The 24,559-nt window shown below is 41.5% G+C and overlaps 1 protein-coding gene across 1 annotated transcript in view; it reads left to right on the top strand.

Moving 5' to 3' along the window:
• Positions 1-24,559, top strand: part of LOC110128973 (solute carrier family 23 member 1-like) — a 62,897-nt gene that overhangs the window by 9,699 nt on the left and 28,639 nt on the right. The window contains exons 2-4 of the mRNA XM_020880065.2: positions 4,978-5,121; positions 8,073-8,230; positions 19,665-19,824. Coding sequence (XP_020735724.2) covers positions 4,978-5,121; positions 8,073-8,230; positions 19,665-19,824 — 462 coding nt within the window. The remainder of the gene's footprint in view (positions 1-4,977; positions 5,122-8,072; positions 8,231-19,664; positions 19,825-24,559) is intronic.

Below are 24,559 nucleotides of genomic sequence, written 5' to 3' on the forward strand. Positions count from 1 at the left end.
ATGACAGAGGATGAGAGGGTTAGATAGCATCACTGACTCAATGGATATGAATTTGATCAAAATCTAGGTGATAGTGAAGGACAGGGAAGACTGCCGTGCTGCAGTGCATGGGTTCACAAAGAGTGGGACATGACTTAGCTACTGAACAGCAATAACAAAAGGACTAAAACCCCCAATAAATAGAAGATGTCACCATTTTTTTTATTTGTTTGTTTTAATTGAAGGATAATTGCTTTACAGAATTTTGTTGCTTTCTGTCAAACCTCAACATGAATCAGCCATAGGTATATATATATCTGCTCCCTCTTGAGCCTCCCTCCCATCTTCCTCCCTATCCCACCCCTCTAGGTTAATACAGAGCCCCTGTTCAAGCTTCCCGAGACATACAGCAAATTCCCATGGCTATCTATTTTACATATAGTAATGTAAGTTTCCATGTTACTCGCTCCATACATCTCACCTCTCCTCCCCTCTTCCCATGTCCATAAGCCTATTCTCTCTGTCTGTTTCTCTATTGCTGCCCTGCAAATAAATTCTTCAGTACCACCTTTCTAGATTCTGTATATATGCGTTGGTATATACCCACTCCCAGTACTCTTGCCCAGAAAATCCCATGGACAGAGGAGCCTGGTAGGCTGCAGTCCATGGGGTTGCTAAGAGTCAGACCCGACTGCACGACTTCACTTTCACTTTTCACTTTCATGCATTGGAGAAGGAAATGGCAACCCACTTCAGTGTTCTTGCCTTGAGAATCCCAAGGACAGGGGAGCCTGGTGGGCTGCCGTCTATGGGTTCACAGAGTCGGACACGACTGAGGTGACTTAGCAGCAGCATATGATATTTATCTTTCTCTTTCTGACTTACTTCACTCTGTATAATAGGCTCTAAGTTCATCCACCTCATTAGAACTGACTCAAATGCATTCCTTTTTGTGGCTGAGTAATATTCTATTGTGAATATGTACCACAACTTCTTTATCCATTCATCTGTCGATGGACATCTAGGTTGCTTCCATGTTCTAGCTATTGTAAATAGCGCTGCGATGAACAAGGGGATACATGTGTCTTTTTCAATTTTGGTTTCCTCAGGGTATATGCCTAGGAGTGGGATTGCTGGGTCATATGGTGGTTCTATTTCTAGTGTTTTAAGGAGGAAGATGTCATCATTCTTCATTCCAGATTAAAGGAACCTCAAACTCATAAGATCGTGTGTGTTAGTCACTCAGTCATATCTGACTCTTTGCAACCCCATGGGCTTCAGACCACCAGGCTCCTGTGTCCATGGAATTCTCCAGGCAAGAATACTGTAATGGGTAGCCATTCCCTTCTCCAGGGGAATCTTCCCAACTCAGGGATCAAAGCTGGGTCTCCTGCATTGTAGGTGGATTCTTTACTGTCTGAGCTACCAGGGAAGCCCAAGAACAAGGTTCTCATCAGATTACCTGAGACCAGATTAAAGCAGTGCCCTGTACACAGTCTTCTCTTGTGTTGTCAGAAGAGGATGTTTGCTGGACCAGTGTGTTCTCTTGGCAAAACTCTATTAGCCTTTGCCCTGCTTCATTCTGTACTCCAAGGCCAAATTTGCCTGTTACCCCAGGTGTTTCTTGACTTCCTACTTTTGCATTCCAGTCCCCTATAATGAAAAGGACATCTTTTTTTGGGTGTTAGTTCTAGAAGGTCTTGTAGGTCTTCATAGAACCATTCAACTTCAGCTTCTTCAGCATTACTGGTCTTGGCACAGACTTGCATTACCATGATATTGAATGGTTTGCCTTGAAAATGAACTGAGATCATTCTGTCGTTTTTGAGATTGTATCCAGGTACTGCATTTCAGACTCTTTTGTTGACTATGATTCCTTCTGCATTTCTTCTAAGGGATTCTTGCCCACAGTAGTACATATAATGGTCATCTGAGTTAAATTCACCCATTCCAGTCCATATTAGTTCGCTGATCCCTAAAATGTTGATGTTCACTCTTACCATCTCCTGTTTAACCACTTTCAATTTGCCTTGATTCATGGACCTAACATTTCAGGTTCCTATGCAATATTGCTCTTTACAGCATCGGACTTTACTTTCAACACCAGTCACATCCACAACTGGGTGGTGGTGTTGCTTTCGCTCCATCTCTCATTCTTTCTGGAGTTAGTTCTCCACTGATCTCCAGTAGCATATTGGGCACCTACCAACCTGGAGGGTTCCTCTTTCAGTGTTCTGTTTGCCTTTTCATACTGTTCATGGGGTTCTCAAGGCAAGAATATTGAAGTAGTTTGGCATTCCTTTCTCCAGTAGACCATGTCTTATCAGAACTGTCCACCATGATCTCTCCGTCTTGGGTAGCCCTACATGGCAATGGCCCATAGTTTCATTGAGTTAGACAAGACTGTAGTTCATGTGATCAGATTGGTTAGTTTTCTGTGTCATAGCAAACATCTTCCAACAACACAGAGAAGACTCTACACATGGACATCACCAGATGGTCAACACCGAAATCAGATTGATTATATTCTTTGCAGCCAAAGAAGGAGAAGCTCTATACAGTCAGCAAAAACAAGACCAGGAGCTGACTGTGGCTCAGATCATGAACTCCTTATTGCCAAATTCAGACTGAAATTGAAGAAAGTAGGGAAAGCCACTAGACCATTCAGATATGACCTAAATCAAATCCCTTACAGTGGAAATGAGAAATAGAGTCAAGGGATTAGATCTGATAGACAGAGTGCCTGAAGAACTATGGATGCAGGTTTGTGACATTGTACAGGAGGCAGGGATCAAGACCATCCTCAAGAAAAAGAAATGCAAAAGGGCAAAATGGTTGTCTGAGGAGGTCTTACAAATAGCTGTGAAAAGAGAAATGAAAGGCAAAGGAGAAAAGGAAAAATATACCCATTGCAATGAAGAGTTCCAAAGAATAGCAGGGAGAGATAAGAAAGCCTTCCTCAGTGATCAATGCAAAGAAATAGAGGAAAGCAATAGAATGGAAAAGACTAGAGATCTCTTCAAGAAAATTAGAGATACAAAGGGAACATTTCATGCAAAGATGGGCACAATAAAGGACAGAAATGGTATGGACCTAACAGAAGCAGAAGATATTAAGAAGAGGTGGCAAGAATACACAGAAGAACTATACAAAAAAGATCTTCATGACCCAGGTAATCATGATGGTGTGATCACTCACCTAGAGCCAGACATCATGGAATGTGAAGTCAAGTGGGCCTTAGGAAGCATCACTACAAACAAAGCTAGTGGAGGTGATGGAATTCCAGTTGAGCTATTTCAAATCCTAAAAGATGATGCTGTAAAGTGCTGCACTCAGTATGCCAGCAAATTTAGAAAACTCAGCAGTGGCCACAGGACTGGAAAATATCAGTTTTCATTCCAATCCCAAAGAAAGTCAATGCCAAAGAATGCTCAAACTACCGCACAATTGCACTTATCTCACACACTAGCAAAGTGATGCTCAAAATTCTCCAAGCCAGGCTTTAACAGTACATGAACCGTAAACTTCCAGATGTTCAAGCTGGTTTTAGAAAAGGCAGAGGAGCCAGAGATCAAATTGCGAACAACCGTTGGATCATCAAAAAAGCAACAGAGTTCCAGAAAAACATCTGCTTTTTTGACTATGCCAAAGCCTTTGACTGTGTGAATCACAACAAACTGTGGAAAATTCTTCAAGAGATAGGAATACCAGACCATCTGACCTGCCTCCTGAGAAATCTGTATGCAGGCCAGGAAACAACAGTTAGAACTGGACATGGAACAACAGACTGGTTCCAAATAGGAAAAGGAGTATGTCAAGGCTGTATATTGTCATCTTTCTTATTTAACTTATGTGCAGAGTACATCATGTGAAACACTGGGCTGGATGAAGCACAAGCTGGAATCAAGATTGCCAGGGAAAATATCAATAACCTCAGATATGCAGATGACACCATCCTTATGTCAGAAAGCGAAGAACAACTAAACGGCCTCCTGATGAAAGTGAAGGAGGAGAGTGAAAAATTTGGCTTAAAACTCAACATTCGGAAAACTAAGCTCATGGCAGCCAGTCCCATCACTTCATAGCAAATAGATGGGGAATCAATGGAAACAGTGGCTGATTTTTTGTTGGGGGGGGGGGGGCTCCAAAATCACTGCAGATAGTGACAGCAGCCATGACATTAAAAGACACTTGCTCCTTGGAAGAAAAGCTATGACCAACCTAGACAGCATATTAAAAAGCAGAGACCTTACTTTGCCAACAAAGGTCTATCTAGTCAAAGCTATGGTTTTTCTGGTAGTCATGTATGGATGTGAGAGTTGGACTATAAAGAAAGCTGAGCTCCGAAGAATTGATGCTTTTGAACTGTGGTGTTGGAAAAGACTCTTGAGGGTCTCTTGGGCTTCAAGGAGATCCAGCCAGTCCATCCTAAAGGAAATCAATCCTGAATGTTCATTGGAAGGACTGATGCTGAAGCTGAAACTCCAGTACTTTGGCCACTTAACGGGAAGAACTGAATCATTTGAAAAGACATGATGCTGGGAAAGATTGAAGGCGGGAGGTGAAGGGGATGACAGAGCATGAGATGGTTGGATGGCATCACCAGCTCGATGGACATGAGTTTGGGTAAGCTCTGGGAGCTGGTGATGGACAGGGCAGCCTGGCACTGCAGCCCATGGGGTCAGAGAGAGTTGGACACAACTGAGCAACTGAACTGAACTGTACATGGCCTAATCTTATTAGCAGCCCCGTGCTTGAGCCGTTGCTATAAAACTTCTCACCAAATCTCTCTGGGTGGAGACACATGGTTTTCGAGGGCTGGAGCCACTGTGTTCCCCTTTGCCTGGCAAAGCAATAAGCTATTCTTTTCTACTTCATCCAAAACTCTGTCTCCGAGATTTGATTTGACACTGGTACATAGAGGCCAAGCTTTTGGCATCAAAATGCACTTGATTCTTCCTGAAATGCTCAAACATGTTTTTGTCTTTTTCCCAGCAGAGGGGTGATGGTGTGCTCAGCTCCCATGAAAGTGACAAAGGCAGGAAGAAGGATGGCCAGCTCAAGACTCCCAGCAGCAGCCACCTGGCTTATGGCATCCTGGATATCCCACCATGGTATCTCTGCATCTTCTTGGGGATCCAGGTAAGGCCACACAGAAGCATTGGGTGCAAGGAGGCTCTGTCTCAAAAGGCACATCAACACACATGGATCAAATTAGTCAAGATCTAACTTCAGTTGCTTATGTTCTTGGCTTCCATATTGTGAACCTTTCGGGGACTCAAAGCTCCTCCAGGCTCTCTTTTCTTCCAAGGAGTTTGGGGATGGGGGCAGGGAGTTAGGGGAAGGTTCTCCCCCATGTTAAGCTACTAGGTCACATCAAGGACACCAACTGGGCCATTGTGAGTTTTTTTTTCTCCAAGATACCAATTATAATTTGTTTGGAAACAACTGAAATGTTTGATAACCAGTGGTTGGGGAATATTGGAAAACAAGCATTGTCAAACACTTGTTGGAATGTTATCTGGTGCAACTTTTCTATTTACTGGTAAAACACATGTTATTTAACCCAGGCCCTAATACTTAAGAATTTCTCTGTAAGGAATTCCCCAGTGGTCCAGTGGTTAGGAGTCCATCAATTCACTGCCAAGGCATGGGTTCAATCCCTGGTGGGGGAACTAATTTCCCACAAATCATGTGGCATGGCCAAATTAAAAAAAAAATTTTTTTTAAACAATTTCTCTCTAGATATGCTGGCAAGACTTGTTAAGATAAGTACAAAGATGTTCTATTGATTAATCATAAAATCACAACAACAAGCAAAACCCAGAAACACCCCCAAAATATCCATCTTAGAGAACTGTGGCACATTCTAACAAATAATTTTTAATGTAGCTGTTAGAAAGAGAAAGATATATTTACCTTGCAGTTAAAAAATGATCACCAACATAGATTAAGTGAAAAAAGTCAAGTGAATAACTGTGTATAGTGTGATCTTTTTTTATGTTAAAGACTAACAAAAAGAGAGAACAGCAGAAATAAGTATATGTAGTAATTTTTGCATGTCTTGAAGGAATCATAAGAAACTAATAGAGGTATTTAACCTTGGGTTGAGGAACTAGAAAAAGGAAAGTAGCTTTCAACTTTCACTATTTGTTTTGTAACTTTTTGTAGCTTGAATCTTTAATCTCATAGATGGATTTGTTTTCATTTTAATCCCAAAATATTCAATGTGGAATATCAGGGGTGGGATATACTTTTTTGTTTGCTTCCTTGTGCTTTTCCACAAAAGAAGAGAAGCAAATGTCTTACTATTTTTAAAAATATTATTGTGAGCCATTAAAATGGATAATGCAGATACTTTATTATGAAAGGGTGTTGAATTTTGTCAAATTTTTTTTTCCGCATCCGTTGGGGTGATATGATTTTTATTTTTCATTTTATTAATATGATGTATCATATTTATTGATTTGTATATATTTAACATTCCAGGGATAAAAGTCCTACTTAATCATGACATATGACCCTTTTAATGTACTGTAGAATGCTGTTTGGTAGAATTTCATTGAGCATTTTTGCATCTATATCCATGAGGGATACTGGCCTGTAATTTTCTTTCCTCTTAGGGTCCTTATCTTGCTTTGGAATCAAGGTTATGTGAAAGTTGCTCAGTTGTGTCCGACTCTTTGCGACCCCATGGACTGTAATATGCCAGGCTCCTCTGTCCATGGGATTTTCCAGGCAATAATACTGGAGTTGCTTGCCATTTCCTTCTCCAGGGGATCCTCCCAATCCAGGGATCAAACCTGGGTCTCCTGCATTGCGGGCAGATTCCTTACGGTCTGAGCCACAACCCCATCAGGGTTATGCTGGATTGTAAAATGAGTTTGAGTGTTCCCTCCTCTTAAATTTTTTGGAGGAGTTTGAGAAGGCTTGGTGTTAATTCTTCTTTAGATATTTGATAGAATTTGCCAGTGAAACCATCTGGTCTTGGGCTTTTCTTTGTTGGGAAATTTTGATTACTGTTTTAGTCGCCTCACTAGTCATTGGTCTGTTCAGATTTTCTATTTCTTCATGATTCAGTCTTGGCAAATTGCATGTTTCTAGTAATCTATCCATTTCTTCTAGATTATCCAATTTCTTGGTGTGTAATGTTACTATTGTTTTATGGTACTTTGTATTTCTATTGTATCATGTCATTTTATTTGAGTCCTCTCTCCTTTTTTCTGAGTTTAGCTAAAGGTTTGCTTATCTTAAAAAAGCTCTAGTTTTGTTGATTTTTTTCTATGGTTTTTCATTTCATTTATTTCTGTTCTGATCTGTATTTTTTCCTTCTCTTCTTTAAACTTGAGACTCAGTTTGTTCTTCCTTTTCTAGTTCTTTGAGAAATAAAGTTAAGTTGTTTATTTGAGACCTTTTTTCTTTCTTAATGTAGGTATACATTGTTATAAACTATCCTCTTAGAACTGCTTTTGCTGCATCCCATTAGTTTTGGTATGTTGTATTTCCATTTTCATTTGTCTTAAGTTATGTTTTATTTCCCTTCTGATTTCTTCTTTGACCCATTGGTTGTTCAGGAGTGTGTTTCTTAATTTCCACCAATTTGTGTCCAGTTTCCTTCCTCTTAATGATTTCCAGTTTCAGGCCATTGCAGACAGAGAAGATTGTTGGTTTGATTTCAGTCTTCTTAAATTTCCTGATGCTGTTTTGTGACCTAATGTGTAATCAGTCTTGAAGAACGTGCTCAGGCCTTCCTGCTCAAAGGTCTTGCCCTTACCTTGTGCCTTATTTTAATAACAAGCCTCTTGTCTTATTCCTATTCTTAAGGCCACTTCCTTGGTTCCTGTTACGTCCTCCTGCACTGTGTCCCTACCTTGCTTTCTTACCTAGAACAGCAGTTCTCAGCCCTGGGGTCCTGCCTTTGAAGCCCAGACCTTCTGGTTGTGTCCCTGCTTCTTGCTGCCAGGCCTTCCTAGTTCCTGCCACTTGCCTGGCTCTCCTCTGGGACCAGAGGTTGAGCCTCCAGTGGGAGGATTAGGCGGAGTAGGCAGCCACAGCATCTCTAAGTCTGTCTCCTCTCTCTGCTCTGCCCACAGCACTTCCTCACGGCCCTAGGGGGGCTTGTGGCAGTGCCGCTCATCCTGGCCAAGGACCTGTGTTTGCAGCATGATCCCCTGACCCAGAGCTACCTCATCAGCACCATTTTCTTTGTCTCTGGCATCTGCACTCTCCTGCAAGTATTTTTAGGAATCAGGTAGGTAAAACTCCTCCCCATGGATTCTGACTTTTATCTCCCAGGGTAGCAATAAGATTTGCTTGGCTTGTAGCCTGAGATGAGTTAGAAAGCTGGTGTGACATGATAGAGGGAGCACAGGATTAGAAGTAAGCACCTAAGTTGAAGTCCCAGATCCAACATTTACTATCTACATTAGCCAGAGTTCTTGGTTAAAGAAATACAAATAGCTACATGTAGCCATGCTTGAAACCTTTTACCTTTGCAAATTCTACAAGGCTTGTGGCTAGTGAACACACTGTGGGGACTCCTCCCCAGACTTTAGAAGGAGCAGTGCAAGTGAGGGAATCTTCACTGTAAGTCTGCTTGTGACCTAATCTGTGCCAGGTCTGTGCCCAGTTTTGGAGATGCAGAGGAAAATGGAAAACATTCCCTACGATGTGCTTCTGCCCAACCTGTCTTATGAGAAAATTACTTGAGAGGAAAAATTACTATTTATTCTTTTTTCCTTCCAGTTTCTTTGAGATGTAATTGACAGACAACACTGTATAAGTGACAGCATAAGGATTTGACTTACATACATCAAGAAATGATTAGTGCAATAAATTTAATGAACATCCATCGTCTCACATAGATACAAAATTAAAGAAACAGAAAAAAAATTTTCTTCTGATGAGAACTCAGGATTTACTCTATCATTTATTTATCCTTTATCAATTATCTGAATCAAACTACAAGTGAAGACTGTTACAAGGTGGCTGATTATTCCAAGATAGGCTGCCTGTAGAGAGTATCTAGAGAATATTTCTTCCTAACCTAGTCTTCTTGCCTAAATCAAATCAAAGGCTCTTTCCAAAGTGTTGCTTTTGCAAGTCATTTACAAGAGATATGCCAGTGCTTAAGGTCTCCCATTTTTTGTTGAGGAGAGTGGTTTAGAACCTACATCTGTGTCAGATTATTTCCTTTCTCTCTCTTCCTTCTTCTGTTATCATCTCTGAGAGCCAAAATTTCTTCCAAATCCCCCACCAAGCATTGAGAGAGGTTTAAGGTTTGGTCTGGTCTGTTTCTCAAGTCCCTGGAATCCAGGACCCCTCCTACCTTCCCAGGATCAACCCCTGGAGTGACAGGTGCTGCAGTAGCGAGGCCTTGCAGCCACCTGCCTGGACACCCAGGAGGTCCCACCCCTGGGCCACCCCATGGAGAGTTACATACACAAGGCTCTTGTGGATGGGGAAGCTCCTTGCCTTAAACTGAGATGGTGTTTACTATAATAATGGAAAAAGGTTGATCTTGGAAGCTGGGGGCCTGAATCTAGTTCTGGTTTCTGTGTTGTGGGAACCTGCACAAGCCCTTCACCCTCTCTAAAACCCAGTCTTCTCATCTGTAAAATGAGGGAGTTGAAGTGTGTCGTATCCGTAAGTCCTTCCATCTCTAATATGTGGACACCTGTGTTGTTGACAGAGAAGATGATACAGTACTATGTTCCAACTGGAATCCCAGTACTGAGGGTGCTTGTGGACCTCGCCTTCTGGTAAACCCTGTGAGAGGCATAACAAAATCAGAAGATAGAGTTAAAAGAATCTGTTTACCTAATTAAACATGCAAAGAAAGAGGGAAATAAAATTAAGAAATAAAGCCATGCTAATGTCTTAGACTAAGATGGGGACAGGAACACACCTGAGATTATTTCCCCCAAATAGCCCTCCTGTTTGGAGACTAACAAGTACAGTAGCTCATTAGAGACATTAGAAATTATAAAACTAGCTGATAGCCTGTGAATCAAAGGCCTAGTAGATTTGATTGCAGGTTATCAGATAAACAGTATTTAATGATGTACTTTTTTAGATGGTAAACAAAACTGCTGCTACTGCAATAAGATTTCAGAAGATGTTAATGATTAAAACCATGTTAAATAGTCAAAGGGAATGATAAGAGGCAATAACAGCTTCCCTAATAAGAGCTGAAGAGTGCAGCGCCCACTGTGGGGCAGGCAGCTGCGACCCTTGGCAGAGGGATGGCTGCCTCCCTGGTGTGACTTTAGGGGTCATGGGTGTATCTCCCAAGGGCCTTCCCACTGAGGTGCTCAATTCTGAATTTGTGTAACCATTTGTTTCAAAAGAAAGCATTAAGTTTAAATGTAATCACTAAAGGAAATGAAATATTGACTGTGTAATTCTGGGTCTTAATTCCATTTCTGGAATAATTCCATTTCTGGAATTATTCATTTTTACCTGGGAGTTTCTTTTTCTGGAGTGGTTTCAAGTGATATATCTCCCTTTTTACTTTCCTGGGAATGTCTCAAGTGTGGAGCCAGTATTTCTGCCCAAAGTACATTCAGACCTTCTATATAGTCTTGCCCAACTCAGCCTGGGTCCTTTTCTTCCATGGACTTGCCTGCAGCTGGGCCCTGATCTGCCTGAGCTCTGTATCCGTTGCTAGATTCTGCAGAAAGTCCATGCCCATCGCCAGAGGTCTGCAGCCACCTTGCCCTTGCCTCAGTGACGAATCACACAAGCCACCAGATGTGCCGTTGGAACTCTGTGCTTGTTAAGTCACTCTAGTCATGTCCCATTGTGACCTTATGGACTGTAGCCTGCTAGGCTCCTCTGTCCTTGGGATTCTCCAGGCAAGAATACTGGAGTGGGTTGCCATGCCCTTCTCCAGGGGATCTTCCTGACCCTGGGATCAAACTTGGGTCTTCTGCATTGCAAGCAGATTCTATACTGCTGAGCCACCAGGGAAGCCCATGAGAGAAATACATCTTATGTAAACTGATAATCATTTATCTAGTTAAAGATAGCAAAAGGAATCAAAGAAATGTTAAAGGTTATTTCTGGGTAATATATATTATATATGAAAGGTATGTACCAATATTGTATGTGTGCTTATAAAGTTTATCTACTCAAGGGTTAAAAAAATGATTAGAACAAAATGTTAATAATTATTTCTGGGTTGTTGAATTTTGATGATTTATGCTTTGTATGTTTATTTACCATTAACTTTTCTTCAGAGTCCATGTGTTTCTTTATAACTGGGAGAAATAAGAACCATTTAAAACTTTTTCTTAGAAAAGTATCAGGGCACGTTTCTTGAGCCCCACACCCTTTGAATCTTTCAGTTCAGTTCAGTTCAGTGACTCAGTCATGTCTGACTTTTTGTGATCCCATGGACTGCAGCATTCCAGGCTTCCCTGTCCATTACCAACTCCTGGAGCTTACTCAAACTCATGTCTATAGAGTCGGTGATGCCATCCAACCATCTCATCATCTGCTGTCATCTTTGCCTCCCGCCTTCAATCTTTCCCCGCATCAGGATCTTTTCCAATGAGTCAGTTCTTCTCATCCGGTGGCCAATATATTGGAGTTTCAACTTCAGCATCAGTCCTTCCAATGAATATTCAGGACTGATTTCCTTTAGGATGAACTGGCTGGATCTCCTTGCAGTCCAAGGGATTCTCAAAAATCTCCTCCAACACCATAGTTCAAAAGCATCAATTCTTCAGGACTCAACTTTCTTTATAGTCTTACTCTCACATCCATACATGACTACCGAAAAAACCATAGCTTTGACTAGACAGACTTTGTTGGCAAAGTAATGTCTCTGCTTTTTAATATGCTGTCTAGGTTGGTCATAGCTCTTCTTCCAAGGAGCAAGCGTCTTTTAATTTCATGGCTGCAGTCACCATCTGCAGTGATTTTGGAGCCCAAGAAAATAAAGTTTGTCACTGTTTCTAGTTTCCCCATCTATTTGCCATGGAGTGATGGGACTGGATGCCATGATCTTAGTTTTCTGAATATTGAGGTTTAAGCCAACTTTTTCACTCTCCTCTTTCATTTTCATCGAGTCTCTTTAGTTCTTCTTCCCTTTCTGCCATAAGGGTGGTGTCATCTGCATACCTGAGGTTATTGATATTTCTCCCAGCAATCTTGATTCCAGCTTGTGCTTCATCCAGCCCAGCATTTAGCATGATGTACTTTGCCTGAGAGCAAAAGTCCAGTAGACTGCTCATTACCATCTTGGAAGTGGGGCTGGGAGATATGGCTTACAGCTCCAGGCTTGAGACAACCTCCCAGATTCTGCAACCTTTGTCTCTTCACCTGCTTTTATCTCTGTTTTCCCAATCTGTTTCCCTGTGGTGGTCAGCATTAAAGCCCTTAGAAGAAAATAGAAAAGAATAAGTGTGCAAATCTGTGGGGCAGATCAGAAGGGAGGACTGGAGCAATGCGGATGGTTGTCAAAGGCACTCTCAAGGCAGTAGGTACTGATGGGTTTAAAGAAGACAGACACACAGCCTTCTCCTACCAGAGAAGGAGATCTATCCCCTCCCCTTTCTTCTAGACAGAGGCAAGCACTCTCATCCCTCCAAGCTGATTATTTAGCTACTTGTGCACTAATGACTGAAGTGTCAATATGGATGACTATGATTTCATTTTCTTTCACAGCCCCTCACTCCTACCACATATAAGCATATTTTCCATCTTCCTATTCTCACATCTTCCCAACATTGAGTGTTCGCATTATAATGGTGTTGTTTAGTCACTAAGTAATGCCTGACTCTTTTGAGACCTCGTGGACTGTAGCCCACCAGGCTCCTCTGTCCATGGGATTTCCCAGGCAAGAATACTGGAGGGGGTTGCCATTTCCTTCTCCAGGGGATCTTCCTAAACCAGGGATTGAACCCATGGCTCCCGCCTTGGCAGGCAGATTTTTTGCCACTGAGCCACTAGGGAAGCCTGAACATTATAATGACTGCGTGTTTTCTCTAAAATTAATATCTTTAAAAAAATACTTTAAAGTTTCTGTTTATTTCCATTTCAATGATGAACTCCCTGCCTGTTGGTATAAATCTCTTCTTGATAATTTCATCTCATCAGGTAACTATTATCATCATCTTCTTGATGGACTACCCCCGGGGCTCTCTGACTTGCTATCGTCTGGAACAGTCGCTACGTTCCTGGTGTATATTAGATGTGTCATCTTGAGATGCCTCTTTACCCTTATCCTGGCAATTCTCTTCATGTCAGTTTTCAAGTCTAGATCTCTTGATCCCATGCCTTTCTCTTTTTTCTGGTGGAACATGAACACACAGTAGTTTCCTGAGAGACCACGTGGGAGATAAATTCTGTGAGACTCTTCATATGTGAAAATATCTTGATCCTATTCTCATATTTGATTGATAACTTGGTTGGATATAGAATTTTAGGTTGGAAGTAATTTTTTTTTTTCAGAATTTTGAAATCATTGTTCCCTTGCCTTCTAGTTTCCAGTGTAGTTTTAGGAACTCCAAAGTATTATGCAACCTTCCCCCTCTGCTGCAGGATTTTGTACAAGCCCAAGTTGTGCTGAGTCTATTTAACTGGAAGAGATCCATTTAGTCATAGTGTCTAACACACAAGATTGACTATGATCATCCTACTGCTACATCCAATAAACAACTGTTCAACTAGGCTTGACTTTTGAGCTTCCATGTTGGTCTCTGCAAGGTTCAATTTTAGCAAGAATCCTGCTCAATCCTGTAGTGAGACTATCCACCCTCACTCTCTGATTGGGTTCCTCATTCTCCATCATCCCCAGGTGATGTCCAATCACCTTGTCCTGTCTTCATCAAGAATCCTCTCCTCACCCCGATGCTTCCTCTTAGTACTTTTCTATCCACTGAATCCCACCCTCCTCCTTGGCTATAAATTCTCACCTTTCCTTGTCACATTGGCAGTTGAGCTTGATCTCTCTCCCCTATTACAAAATCCCATTGTAGTAGCCCCCTTGAATAAAGCCTGCCTTAACATCTTTAACAAGTGTCATGTATACTATTTTTATGGAGTGCATGAGAACTCAGGGAGAAGGATTGAAGCTTAACTTCCCAATACTTCCAAAAGTTTAGCTGTTCCTACTTTATGAGCCCAAATGGAAGTATTCATATATACTAAGAAATGAGAAAAATTACTCACCTAATCATTACCATAAACTGTTTAAGAAGTTTGTTCTTACCACATGTCCTCTTATCAATTGTTCTTATAACAAACATACTGTCACAATTTGGCCCCGTGACTCAGACTTTCTGATCAGTGCTCTGCACCACCCCACCCCACCCCCCCCCCCCCAGTATCAGTTTCCTCATCCAGAGACAAAGCAGCATTGTGCTACACACCCTGCAATACTCCTGAGATAAGGGTGAGAAAATGCTGTGTAACTTTACAACACTATATGAGCTTAGATGTTGATAGTACCCCCACGGACACACATCTGTGGCTTTGACCACTTAAAATACCAATCCCATCAAATTTTTAAGGCACGTTCCTGAGACTGTAGGTTTTGCAAGTTGTTGTAAAGGAAGATGGTGGGGAATGTTCTTCAGACTTGAGCATACAGATGAGATAGTAAAGAGTGAAGGAAAGGGGAGAATGGACAAGGGAGAGTCTTAGAAAGCACATCTTAGAGAACCAACCTTCAAGAAATGGGAATGCCAGGCAACAGCTTTAAAACAAAACAAAACAAAAAGCCTATATTATAACATCTGTTATTTGAGGAAAACTTAAGAAAATGTTTTGGTATACATAACCTTTTCCAACTCTTTGCAACCCCATGGACTATACAGTCCATGGAATTCTCCATACCACAATACTGGAGTGGGTAGACTTTTCCTTCTCCAGGGGATCTTCCCAGCCTAGGGATCAAACCCATGTCTCCCACATTGCAGGTGGATTCTTTACCAGCTGGGCCACAAGGGAAGCCCAAGAATACTGGAGTAGGTAGTCTATCCCTTCTCCAGGAGATCTTCCTGACCCAGGAATCAAACCAAGGTCTCCTGCATTGCAGGTGGATTCTTTACCAACTGAGCTATGAAGGAAGTCCTCATATGACTGAAACCAGGCTTCAACAGTATGTGAACTGTGAACTTTCAGATGTTCAAGCTGGATTTAGAAAAGGCATAGGAACCAGAGATCATATCACCAATATTAGATGGATCATAGAGAAAGCAAGGGAATTCCAGAAAAACATCTACTTCTGCTTCATTGACTACGCTAAAGCCTTTGACTGCGTGGATCACAACAAACTGTGGAAAACTCTTCAAGAGATGGGAATACCAGATCACCTGACCTGCCTCCTGAGAAACATGTATGCAGGTCAAGAAGTAACAGTTAGAACAGGATATGGAACAATGGACTGGTTCCAAATTGGGAAAGGAATACATAAAGGCTGTATACTATCGCCCTGCTTATTTAACTTATATGCAAAGTATATGATGTGAAATGCCAGGTTGGATGAAGCACAAGTGTAATCAAGATTGCTGGGAGAAATATCAATAACCTCAGATATGCAGATGACACCACCCTTATGGCAGAAAGCAGAGAGGAACTAAAGAGCCTCTTGATGAAAGTGAAAAAGGAGAGTGAAAAAACTGGCTTAAAACTCAACATTCAGAAAACTAAGATCATGTCATCTGGTTCCATCACTTCATGGCAAATAGATGGGGGAGACAATGGAAACAGTGACAGACTTTATTTTCTTGGGCTCCAAAATCACTGCAGATGGTGACTTACAGCCATGAAATTAAAAGACGCTTGCTCTTTGGAAGAAAAGTTATGACCAACCTAGATAGCATATTAAAAAGCAGAGACATTACTTTGCCCAAAAAGGTCCACATAGTAAAGCTATGGTTTTTCCAGTAGTCTTGTATGGATGTGAGAGTTGGACCATAAAGAAGGCTGAGTGTCGAAGAACTAATGCCTTTGAACTGTGGTGTTGGAGAAGACTCTTGACAGTCCCTTGGACTGCAAGGAGATCAAACCAGTCCATCCTAAAGGAAATCAACCCTGAATATTCTTTGGAAGGACTGATGCTGGAGATGAAGCTCCAATACTTTGGGCACCTGATGCAAAGAGCCAACTCATTGGAAAAGACCCTAATGCTGGAAAAGATTGAAGGCAGGAGAAGAGGATGACAAGAGGATGAGATGGTTGGATGGTAACACTGACTTGGCGGACATGAGTTTGAGCAAGCTCTGGGAGTTGATGATAGACAGGGTAGCCTGCCATGCTGTAGTCCATGGGGTCACAAAGAGTCGACATGACTGAGTGACCCTTTCCAGAAGTAACCACACATTTCAGAGGGAATAATAATGAAGATTATTCTATTTATTGAGCTCTTCCCCAGGCATCGTGCTAATCACTTATATATATTTTATCTTCACAGTTACTCCTTGGGAATTACTACTATATTTTGTCAAAGAGGACACTGAGACTTGCAGAAGTTGGGCAACATGCCTTGGTCACACAGCTGATAAGGCAAAGTCATATTCGAACTTGCCTTTGGTCTATACCATGCTCTTAATTGGTGTTATAGGGCCATGGTGAAAAAACCTAAGACTTATTCTGGTTAAGTCTATGACCTTGGGCTCCAGATCTGTTATCTATAAAATAATAAGGCCCAGCTGGATATGCTTCAAATGGCCCTTCTATTTCTAAAATGTTGTTATAAAAATCAACAATCTGTGGTTTACAAAGGAGTTAGAAGGCATATTAATAATAATAATGAATCATACTCAAGGTAAAATTTTTAAAATAAGATGAAATTAATTGTGAAATTAAAAGCAGCTCTGAGATACATTAAAGTCACCACAAAAGCTAAAATGTATGTAGAATAATGAAAGCCTTGTAGTGATACTGAATGCATATGTCTTAAACATGTACCAAGAAAATGCATAAAAGAAAAACTAGTAGAAATGCAAGAAATATACATAGAGCTCTGTCAAAAGAGTATCAATAAGGAGTATGAGCAAGGTGGTAATGCTCATAAAACAAGGTGGGGAGGGGGACAGGAATGAATGGAAAATGGGATTAGAAGATCTGAGTATAGGAGAGTGAAGGAAGAATTTATGGATACATTGTATGAATCTAATGATAGGACATAGGAATACACTCTAGTAAATTAATGGAAACAATTCATCTTGCCCTTGAACATAAAATATATTTAGTAGTTACAAAAAGGTAGGGGGAATTCCCTGGTGGTTCAGTGGTGAGGACTCGGTGCTTTTGATGCAAGTTCCCTTGGTGGGTGAACTAAGATTCTGCAAGCTGAGAGGTGCAGCAAAAAAAAAAAAAAAAAAAGGTAAAAAGTGCATCTATTATGTTAGTACATTATCCCAACTACATGTAATAATCTTGAAAAAAAATAACATGAACAGAGTTAGAAAAATGCTGAACTACTTGAAAAATTTGAAATATCCCTTAAATAAGTTCTAAGTTAGGGATATAATAACTGAAAATATATTTTTTTTGAAAATATTTTTTAAGTGAAAACAAATCTCACCATCAGTAAAACTGTTTTAAATATATTTTGGCAGTATCTAATTTCTATGTAATGAGTAAAACAGTTTATAGACAAGGAAAAACAGACATAAAATCACATCTTTCGTGACTTAATAAAATGCAAATTCACAGTTGTCAGGATTTCATTATATGCCTATTAAACTAAAAAAATGAAATGAGAAAACCCAATGTTGATAGATTTTGCAATACTAACCTCAGTCCTGGAGGGATAGAAAAGAAAAATAGACTTCTCTGCCCTCATGGAACCAAGTAATACTGAAATGGCTGAGGCCATGGTGGTATAGCAGTGATGGATTGTTTATAAGTGTAGCTGTAAACTGTTTAAAGAATCCCTGAGAGTGAGTTACTGTAAATGATTAGTTTGTTAGTACAAAGGCTAACCAGAAAATATGTAACTAGAATATAGGTGGGAATTTTGTCTCACTCACTGTGGTATTTCCAATACCTGACAACCAGTGCCTCCCACAGAGCAAGTCCTTAGTAAATATTTGTTGAGTGAATGAAATATGTATATGGAATTACAGCAAAAAACTGAAACACAAATCTTGTCTTACATACTGTTGGTACATATGATATGCAAAGATGTCTATGTTCATTTTAAAAGTTCAAAAGGGATTTTGCAATGATATAAGTATAGTGTGTTTCCCTTCTCTGTCAAGATACTTAGCTTCATAATTTCTATGAATTTTTAATTGAAGTATAGTTAATTTACAGTGTTGTGTTAGTTTTAAGTATATAGCAAGTTGATTCAGTTATACATATATATAAATATATATTATATATATAGATTCTTTTTCATTATAGATTATTATAAAATATAGTTCCCTGTGCTATACAGTAGGTCCTTGTTGTTTACCTATTTTATGTATATTAGTGTGTACATGTTAATCCTGAAGTCCTGATTTACCTCTCCCCACCATAATTTTTTTAATTAAAAAATCATTCATACATACCCTTTCCATCACCCATGTTTCCTGCCCTGTGTGTGCCATATATTCCAATCTTTTGGAGCCTTATGGGTCTAGATTTATGAATCTAGATCAGTTGTTCTCAACTCTGGCTGATGTTAGAATCACCTGGAGGTCTAAGCTCTCCCCATGCCTGGGTGTACCATTTGACAAGCCTGTGAACTCATCTGAGGCTGATGCTCAGGCCTTGCTAGTTCCTATGTTCAGCCAGGACAAAATCCAGTTAGGCAGTAAAACTCTTTCATATACTTAATATTTTCACTAAATAAAATGTGTTTGTTCTCAAGAAGACTCTTCAAGCTATCTTCATGGAATCCTGATTTCAAAAGTACTCTTTTAGTATTGTTAAGAACAAGTATCTAAACTGGGTATGCTATACTATGACAAATGCAAGCAAGAGGCTAAGATCCTCTGTTCCACTCTCCCTTCACACCAGTTCTATTATAATATGAAGGGTGAGGAGACCAGGTCAGCCTCAACAGCTTCTGACCTTCTAGTAAGACAGGGTTATTGGAGGTTGACTTATCAGGCATGGTTCACCTTGAAGGGAGAGAAGTCAGATGGACACCGCTAGAAGTTCTCACAGAGGCCAGAGTAAGACGCTGACCAGGAGGAAGAAAGGCCTGTGTGGGGGACACGCCCTGATAATGGACCTCAAGCATGTTCAGTCCCTGTGACAAAAAGGAGCCTGGAGGTAGAGGTCTGGAATTGCCCTTCATTTTTGAAGGCGCAAAGGAATCTGGCCATCAGATTCTAGGCTGTGCATCTCTTGTCAGTGGGGGAACTTGATGTGTGTGAATTGTGCTTTGATCTCTGGGACTGGAAGGCAGCGGCACTCACCAAACGTGTTTCCTGAGTTCTGTGCTGCCCCAGATCGTTTCCCAGTACGTGACTCTCTGCTCCTGGGCTCTCATCTCCAGGAACGGGATCAGGTCTGCTGGTCTTATCCTCCCCACCTCTCCTAGCTGTCCAAAGTCTGGCACAGTTCGTGGATCTGACCTGGAGATTGATAGGAGTTCCCTATAACTGAGAACTGCAGGAGTCATGTGTTGCCCTGAAACCAAGGTAGAACTTGGGATTAAAAGGCCTCTGCTGGGGCCAGTGACAGGCCAGTGTTAAAGGGGCTAGTGGGTAACTGTCTCCCTTCCCCTCCTCCAGGCTGCCCATTCTCCAGGGAGGGACATTTGCTTTCTTGGCCCCCTCCCTGGCCATGCTGTCTCTTCCCACCTGGAAGTGCCCCACGTGGACACTCAATGCCAGCCTGGTGAACACCAGCTCGCCCGAATTTACTGAGGAATGGCAAAGGAGGATCCGAGAGGTAAGAGGTTGAGGGGGTGGGGGTGCGAGGAATGGGGTGGTCCTCAAAAGGGGCTTCGGACTTGACTCATTTTTTCAGCTCACTGCTAGGCAGGATTACAAACTTTAAGACACTTGGTTCTTGTTTAATTCAGTTGTGTCATTCAGGGAAAGAAACTGGTGGCCTTGAAGCAGGCTCGAAAGTTTGGCCGTGCTCCAGAAGTTGAGTTCAGTGAGTGTTAGTTACTCAGTCGTGTCTGATTCTTTGGAAATGCATGGACCGTAGCCCACCAGGCTCCTCTGTCCATGGAATTCCCCAGGCAAGAATACTCGAGTGGGTAGCCATGGCTTCCTCCAGGGAATCTTCCCAAGCCAGGGATGGAATCCTGATCTCCTGCATTGCAGGCAGATTCTTTACACTCTGAGTCACCAGGAAGCCTGTGCTCCAGGTTGGCTTATCTAAATGATTAGGAAATCAGCACACAGGATTGTCAGCAGAAAGCCCAGCCACACCCTCAGGGACCGTAGGCCTCACAGCTTCCAGACTCTAACATCCTCACCTGGCCTCGGAGGTGAGGTGTCAAGGATGGCTCATGGGTGGAATAATATATGAGAGTGAAGGTCGCCTGAGATTTCTAGGAAGTCCAATCAACTCCCTCCCAGCTTGACCTTAAATATGTAAGCTTGGAGCGACTCAAAGGACCACGTCCTCTGGAGCAGGGGCAGAGTTACACAAGCACTGTATGGTGTGGGGTTCTTCTTGTTGTTCAGTCACACAGTCAGTCATGTCTGACACTTTGTTACTCCATGGACTGTAGCACACCAGGTCTTCCCATCCATCACCAACTCCCAGAGTTTACTCAAACTCATGTCCATTGAGTTGGTGATGCCATCCAACCGTCTCATCCTCTGTCGTCCCCTTCTCCTCCCACCTTCAATCTTTCCCAGCATCAGGGTCTTTTCAAATGAGTCAGTTCTTCGCATCAGGTGGCCATAGTATTAGAGTTTCAGCTTCAGCATCAGTCCTTCCAAAGAATATTCAGGCTTGATTTCCTTTAGGATGAACTGGTTGGATCTCCTTTCAGTCCAAGGGACTCTCAGGAGTCTTCTCCAACACCACAGTTCGAAGGCATTAGTTCTTTGATGCTCAGCCTTCTTTATGGTCCAACTCTTACATTCATATATGACTACTGGAAAAAACATAGCTTTGACTAGACAGACCTTTGTTGGCAAATTCATGTCTCTGCTTTTTAATATGCTATCTAGGTTGGTCATAGCTTTTCTTCCAAGGAGCAAGCATCTTTTAATTTTATGGCTGCAGTCAACATCTGCAGTGATTTTGGAGCCCAAGAAAATAAAGTCTGTCACTGTTTCCATTGTCTCCCCACCTATTTGCCATGAAGAGATGGAACCAGATGACACAATTTAGTTTTTTGAATGTTGAGTTTTAAGCCAGCCTTTTCACTCTTCTCTCTTTCACTTTCATCAAGAGGCTCTTTAGTTCCTCTTTGCTTTCTGCCATAAGTGTGGTGTCATCTGCATATCTGAGGTTATTGATATTTCTCCCAGCAATCTTGATTCCATTTGTGCTTCATCCAACCTGGCATTTCACAACATGTACTCTGCATGCACATTAAATAAACAGGGTGACAGTATACAGCCTTGACGTACTCCTTTCCCAATTTGGAACCAGTCCATTGTTCCCTGTCTGGTTCTGTTACTTCTTGACCTGCATACATGTTTCTCAGGAGGCAGGTCAGGTGATATGGTATTCCCATCTCTTGAAGAATTTTCCACAGTTTGTTGTGATCCACACAGTCAAAGGTTTTAGTGTAGTCAATGAAGCAGAAGTAGATGTTTTTCTGAAATTCCCTTGCTTTCTCTGTGATCCATCTAATATTGGCAATATGATCTCTTGTTCCTATGCCTTTTCTAAATCCAGCTTGAACATCTGGAAGTTCACGGTTCACGTACTGTTGAAGCCTGACTTGAAGGATTTTGAGCATTACCTTGCTAGCATGGAAAATGAGTGCAATTATGGGGTAATTTGAACATTCTTTGGCATTGCCCTTCTTTGGGATTGAAATGAAAACTGATCTTTTCCATTCCTTCTAGTACAAGGTAGTTTGCTCAGGCATTACTCCAGCCCTCACTTATTGTCTTAGTGTGCCTTCCCTAAGCTCACTAGGACTGGACCAAAGGCATTCCAAAACTCAGGGCTATGGACCTAGAGCAGTCTGTTAGTAGATATCCCTGGGAGTCTAGCTGACAAGCCTTAGCAAAGCCAGGGTCCATCCAGCCTCCCACCCAGTCCAAGTTCAGCAGCCTCATGGCTGCAATAAGGGTCACATTCTCATTACGTGACAGATGAAGGAAGAGGTAATACAGAGGAGACACATTCCTAACAAGATTCCTATTCTTACCCAAGTTTGACCAATGAGAGGGAATAGAATTGACAGAACACTCCAATGGGGGATGGGGCGGAGGGACAATGATGTAAGTCCTGATCTGTTTCCAAAGGCCTGAGAACCAGGAGTGCTGATGTCTGGGGGCAGGAGAAGATGGATGTCCCAGCTCAAGCAGCAAGTGGAAATGTTCTTCCTCTGCCTTTTGGTTCTGTTGTGTCCTGCAAAGGATTGGATGGCACTCACTCACATTGGGTGGGCTTCCCAGGTGCCTCTAATGGTAAAGAACATGACTGCCAATGCAGGAGCGTAAGAGACATGGATCAAATCCCTGGGTCAAGAAGATCCCCTGGAGAAGAGCACGCCAGTATTCTTGCCTGGAATATAACCAGTATAAACCAGCTCCAATATTCTTGCCTGGAGGCTCCCGTGGACAGAGAAGCCTGGAGGACTACTGTCCATTGAGTCACAAGAAGTCTGACATGACTGAAGTGATTTAGCAGAGAGAGATACTCATTTTGGATAGGGCCATCTGCTTCATTCAGTTCACTGGTTCATATACTAATCTCTTCTGGAAACACTGCAGAAATAATGTTTTATCAGCTGTCTGGGCATCCTTCAGTCCAATTGACATGTAAAATTCACCATCACATTGTGCATATGTTCCACTTGGGTAAGCACTAGCAAATACATTTCTGAAGTGGATGTTCCAATTTACCCTCCTGCCAGCATCATGTGAGTCCCAGTTACTCCACAATCTCACCAACATTTTCTAGCTTTTTCATGTTAGCCACTCTCCTGAGTGCATTATGGTAAACTTGTATCATTCTTTTATGATGCTATTGAATGATATAGAATTAACTGTAATTGTCCTCATCTTATTTGAAAACCTGGACTCATTCTTGCTCCTATGCTTGCCACATTAACACTATGTGTGTGTGTGTGTGTGTGTGTGTGTGTGTGTGTGTGCTCAGTCGTGTATGATTCTTTGTGACCCCATGGACTGTAGCCTGCCAGGCTCCTCTGTGCATGAAATGTTCCAGGCAAGAATACTGGAATATGTTGCCATTTCCTAAACCAGCAGCTCTCCCCCACCTAGAGATCAAACCTGAGTCTCTTGCATCTCCTTCATTGGCAGGCAGATTCTTTACTACTATGCCACCTGGGAAGCCCTTTAACTGGTGACTAGAGTTCAATATCCCAATATAGATTTTGTTATTTATCATTATTTCTGTGACTTTCATTTCATCAAGTATCATGTAAATCACCTGTGAGCTCCTAGTCAGTCTATGACCTTTTAATCTTAAAGTTCAGGCAACAGACCACGTCCTAAATATGCCAGCATCACTGTAGGTTTTGGTGTTCATTCCTCACTGTCCATTCGGTACAGCCCAGTATACTTTGGGTCTAACTTTATTAGATGTGCTTCAGTTTCATAGAATCAATTATGATGCCAGCACCCCTCATCCCAGATTGAAGATGTATCTAGAAGTATGACTAAGAAATCATTTTATTATTCCCATTTTAAACACAATGGGCAAAAGCAGCATTATTTGATGCAAGATTTGGTGACTCTAATTCTTTCTGCCACCATCTTTTTTCCCCCCACGATGAGCCCTTCTCAACCCATTTTCTTGCTTCTAGAGGGGGTTTTGAGTTTTTCTCCCCTAATTTTTAATTAGTGGGCAGGAAAAATAACATTGCTAAACATTCCTTTGTATGTCCTTTCCCAAGGTACTTTCAAATGATTTAATAAATATATTGTCACTGGATTCTTTCCACTGGGTAGGATGCATCCTGAAAAACACCAGACTTTCCAATCTGGCCCATAAATTCCATCAGAATACCAGCAAGTCAAATTAAATTGATTCTAGTATTCCATCTTAAGGAACACAACCAAAGCTCTAGTCCTGGGAAAATAAGATTTCTTTACCCTCTGCTCCAACTGCTCCACTGGCGACTCACTTTTGTACCCCATTTTCAGCTTGATCTTGAGCTTACACTATGTTACCCTGCAAAGCCTGCCCTTCCTGCCTTTATTGCTTCAAGCACACATTCTAATTTTGCAGTAATTTTACTGCTTTGGGGTGAAGTGTCATGAAATATGAAAAGATCAATTGATATTGTATTTCTTGGTCCATTCCTGTCATGTTCATGCTGTGCAAAGTGATCCTTGAGCTATTTAATACATAAGTTGATCTTCATGGTGATTTCGGTCTGAGTTGCTAGTCTCTATATTGTAGCCTGGGCCAGGGCTTCAGTGACAGGATAGGCAAAGTTCAAATCAGAAACACTGTCCATACCAGGTTTTTCATGTTGTTGTTCAGTCAGTAAGTCATATCTGACTCTGTG

This window comes from Odocoileus virginianus, chromosome 1, assembly GCF_023699985.2.
Source record: "Odocoileus virginianus isolate 20LAN1187 ecotype Illinois chromosome 1, Ovbor_1.2, whole genome shotgun sequence".
Taxonomy (NCBI): domain Eukaryota; kingdom Metazoa; phylum Chordata; class Mammalia; order Artiodactyla; family Cervidae; genus Odocoileus; species Odocoileus virginianus.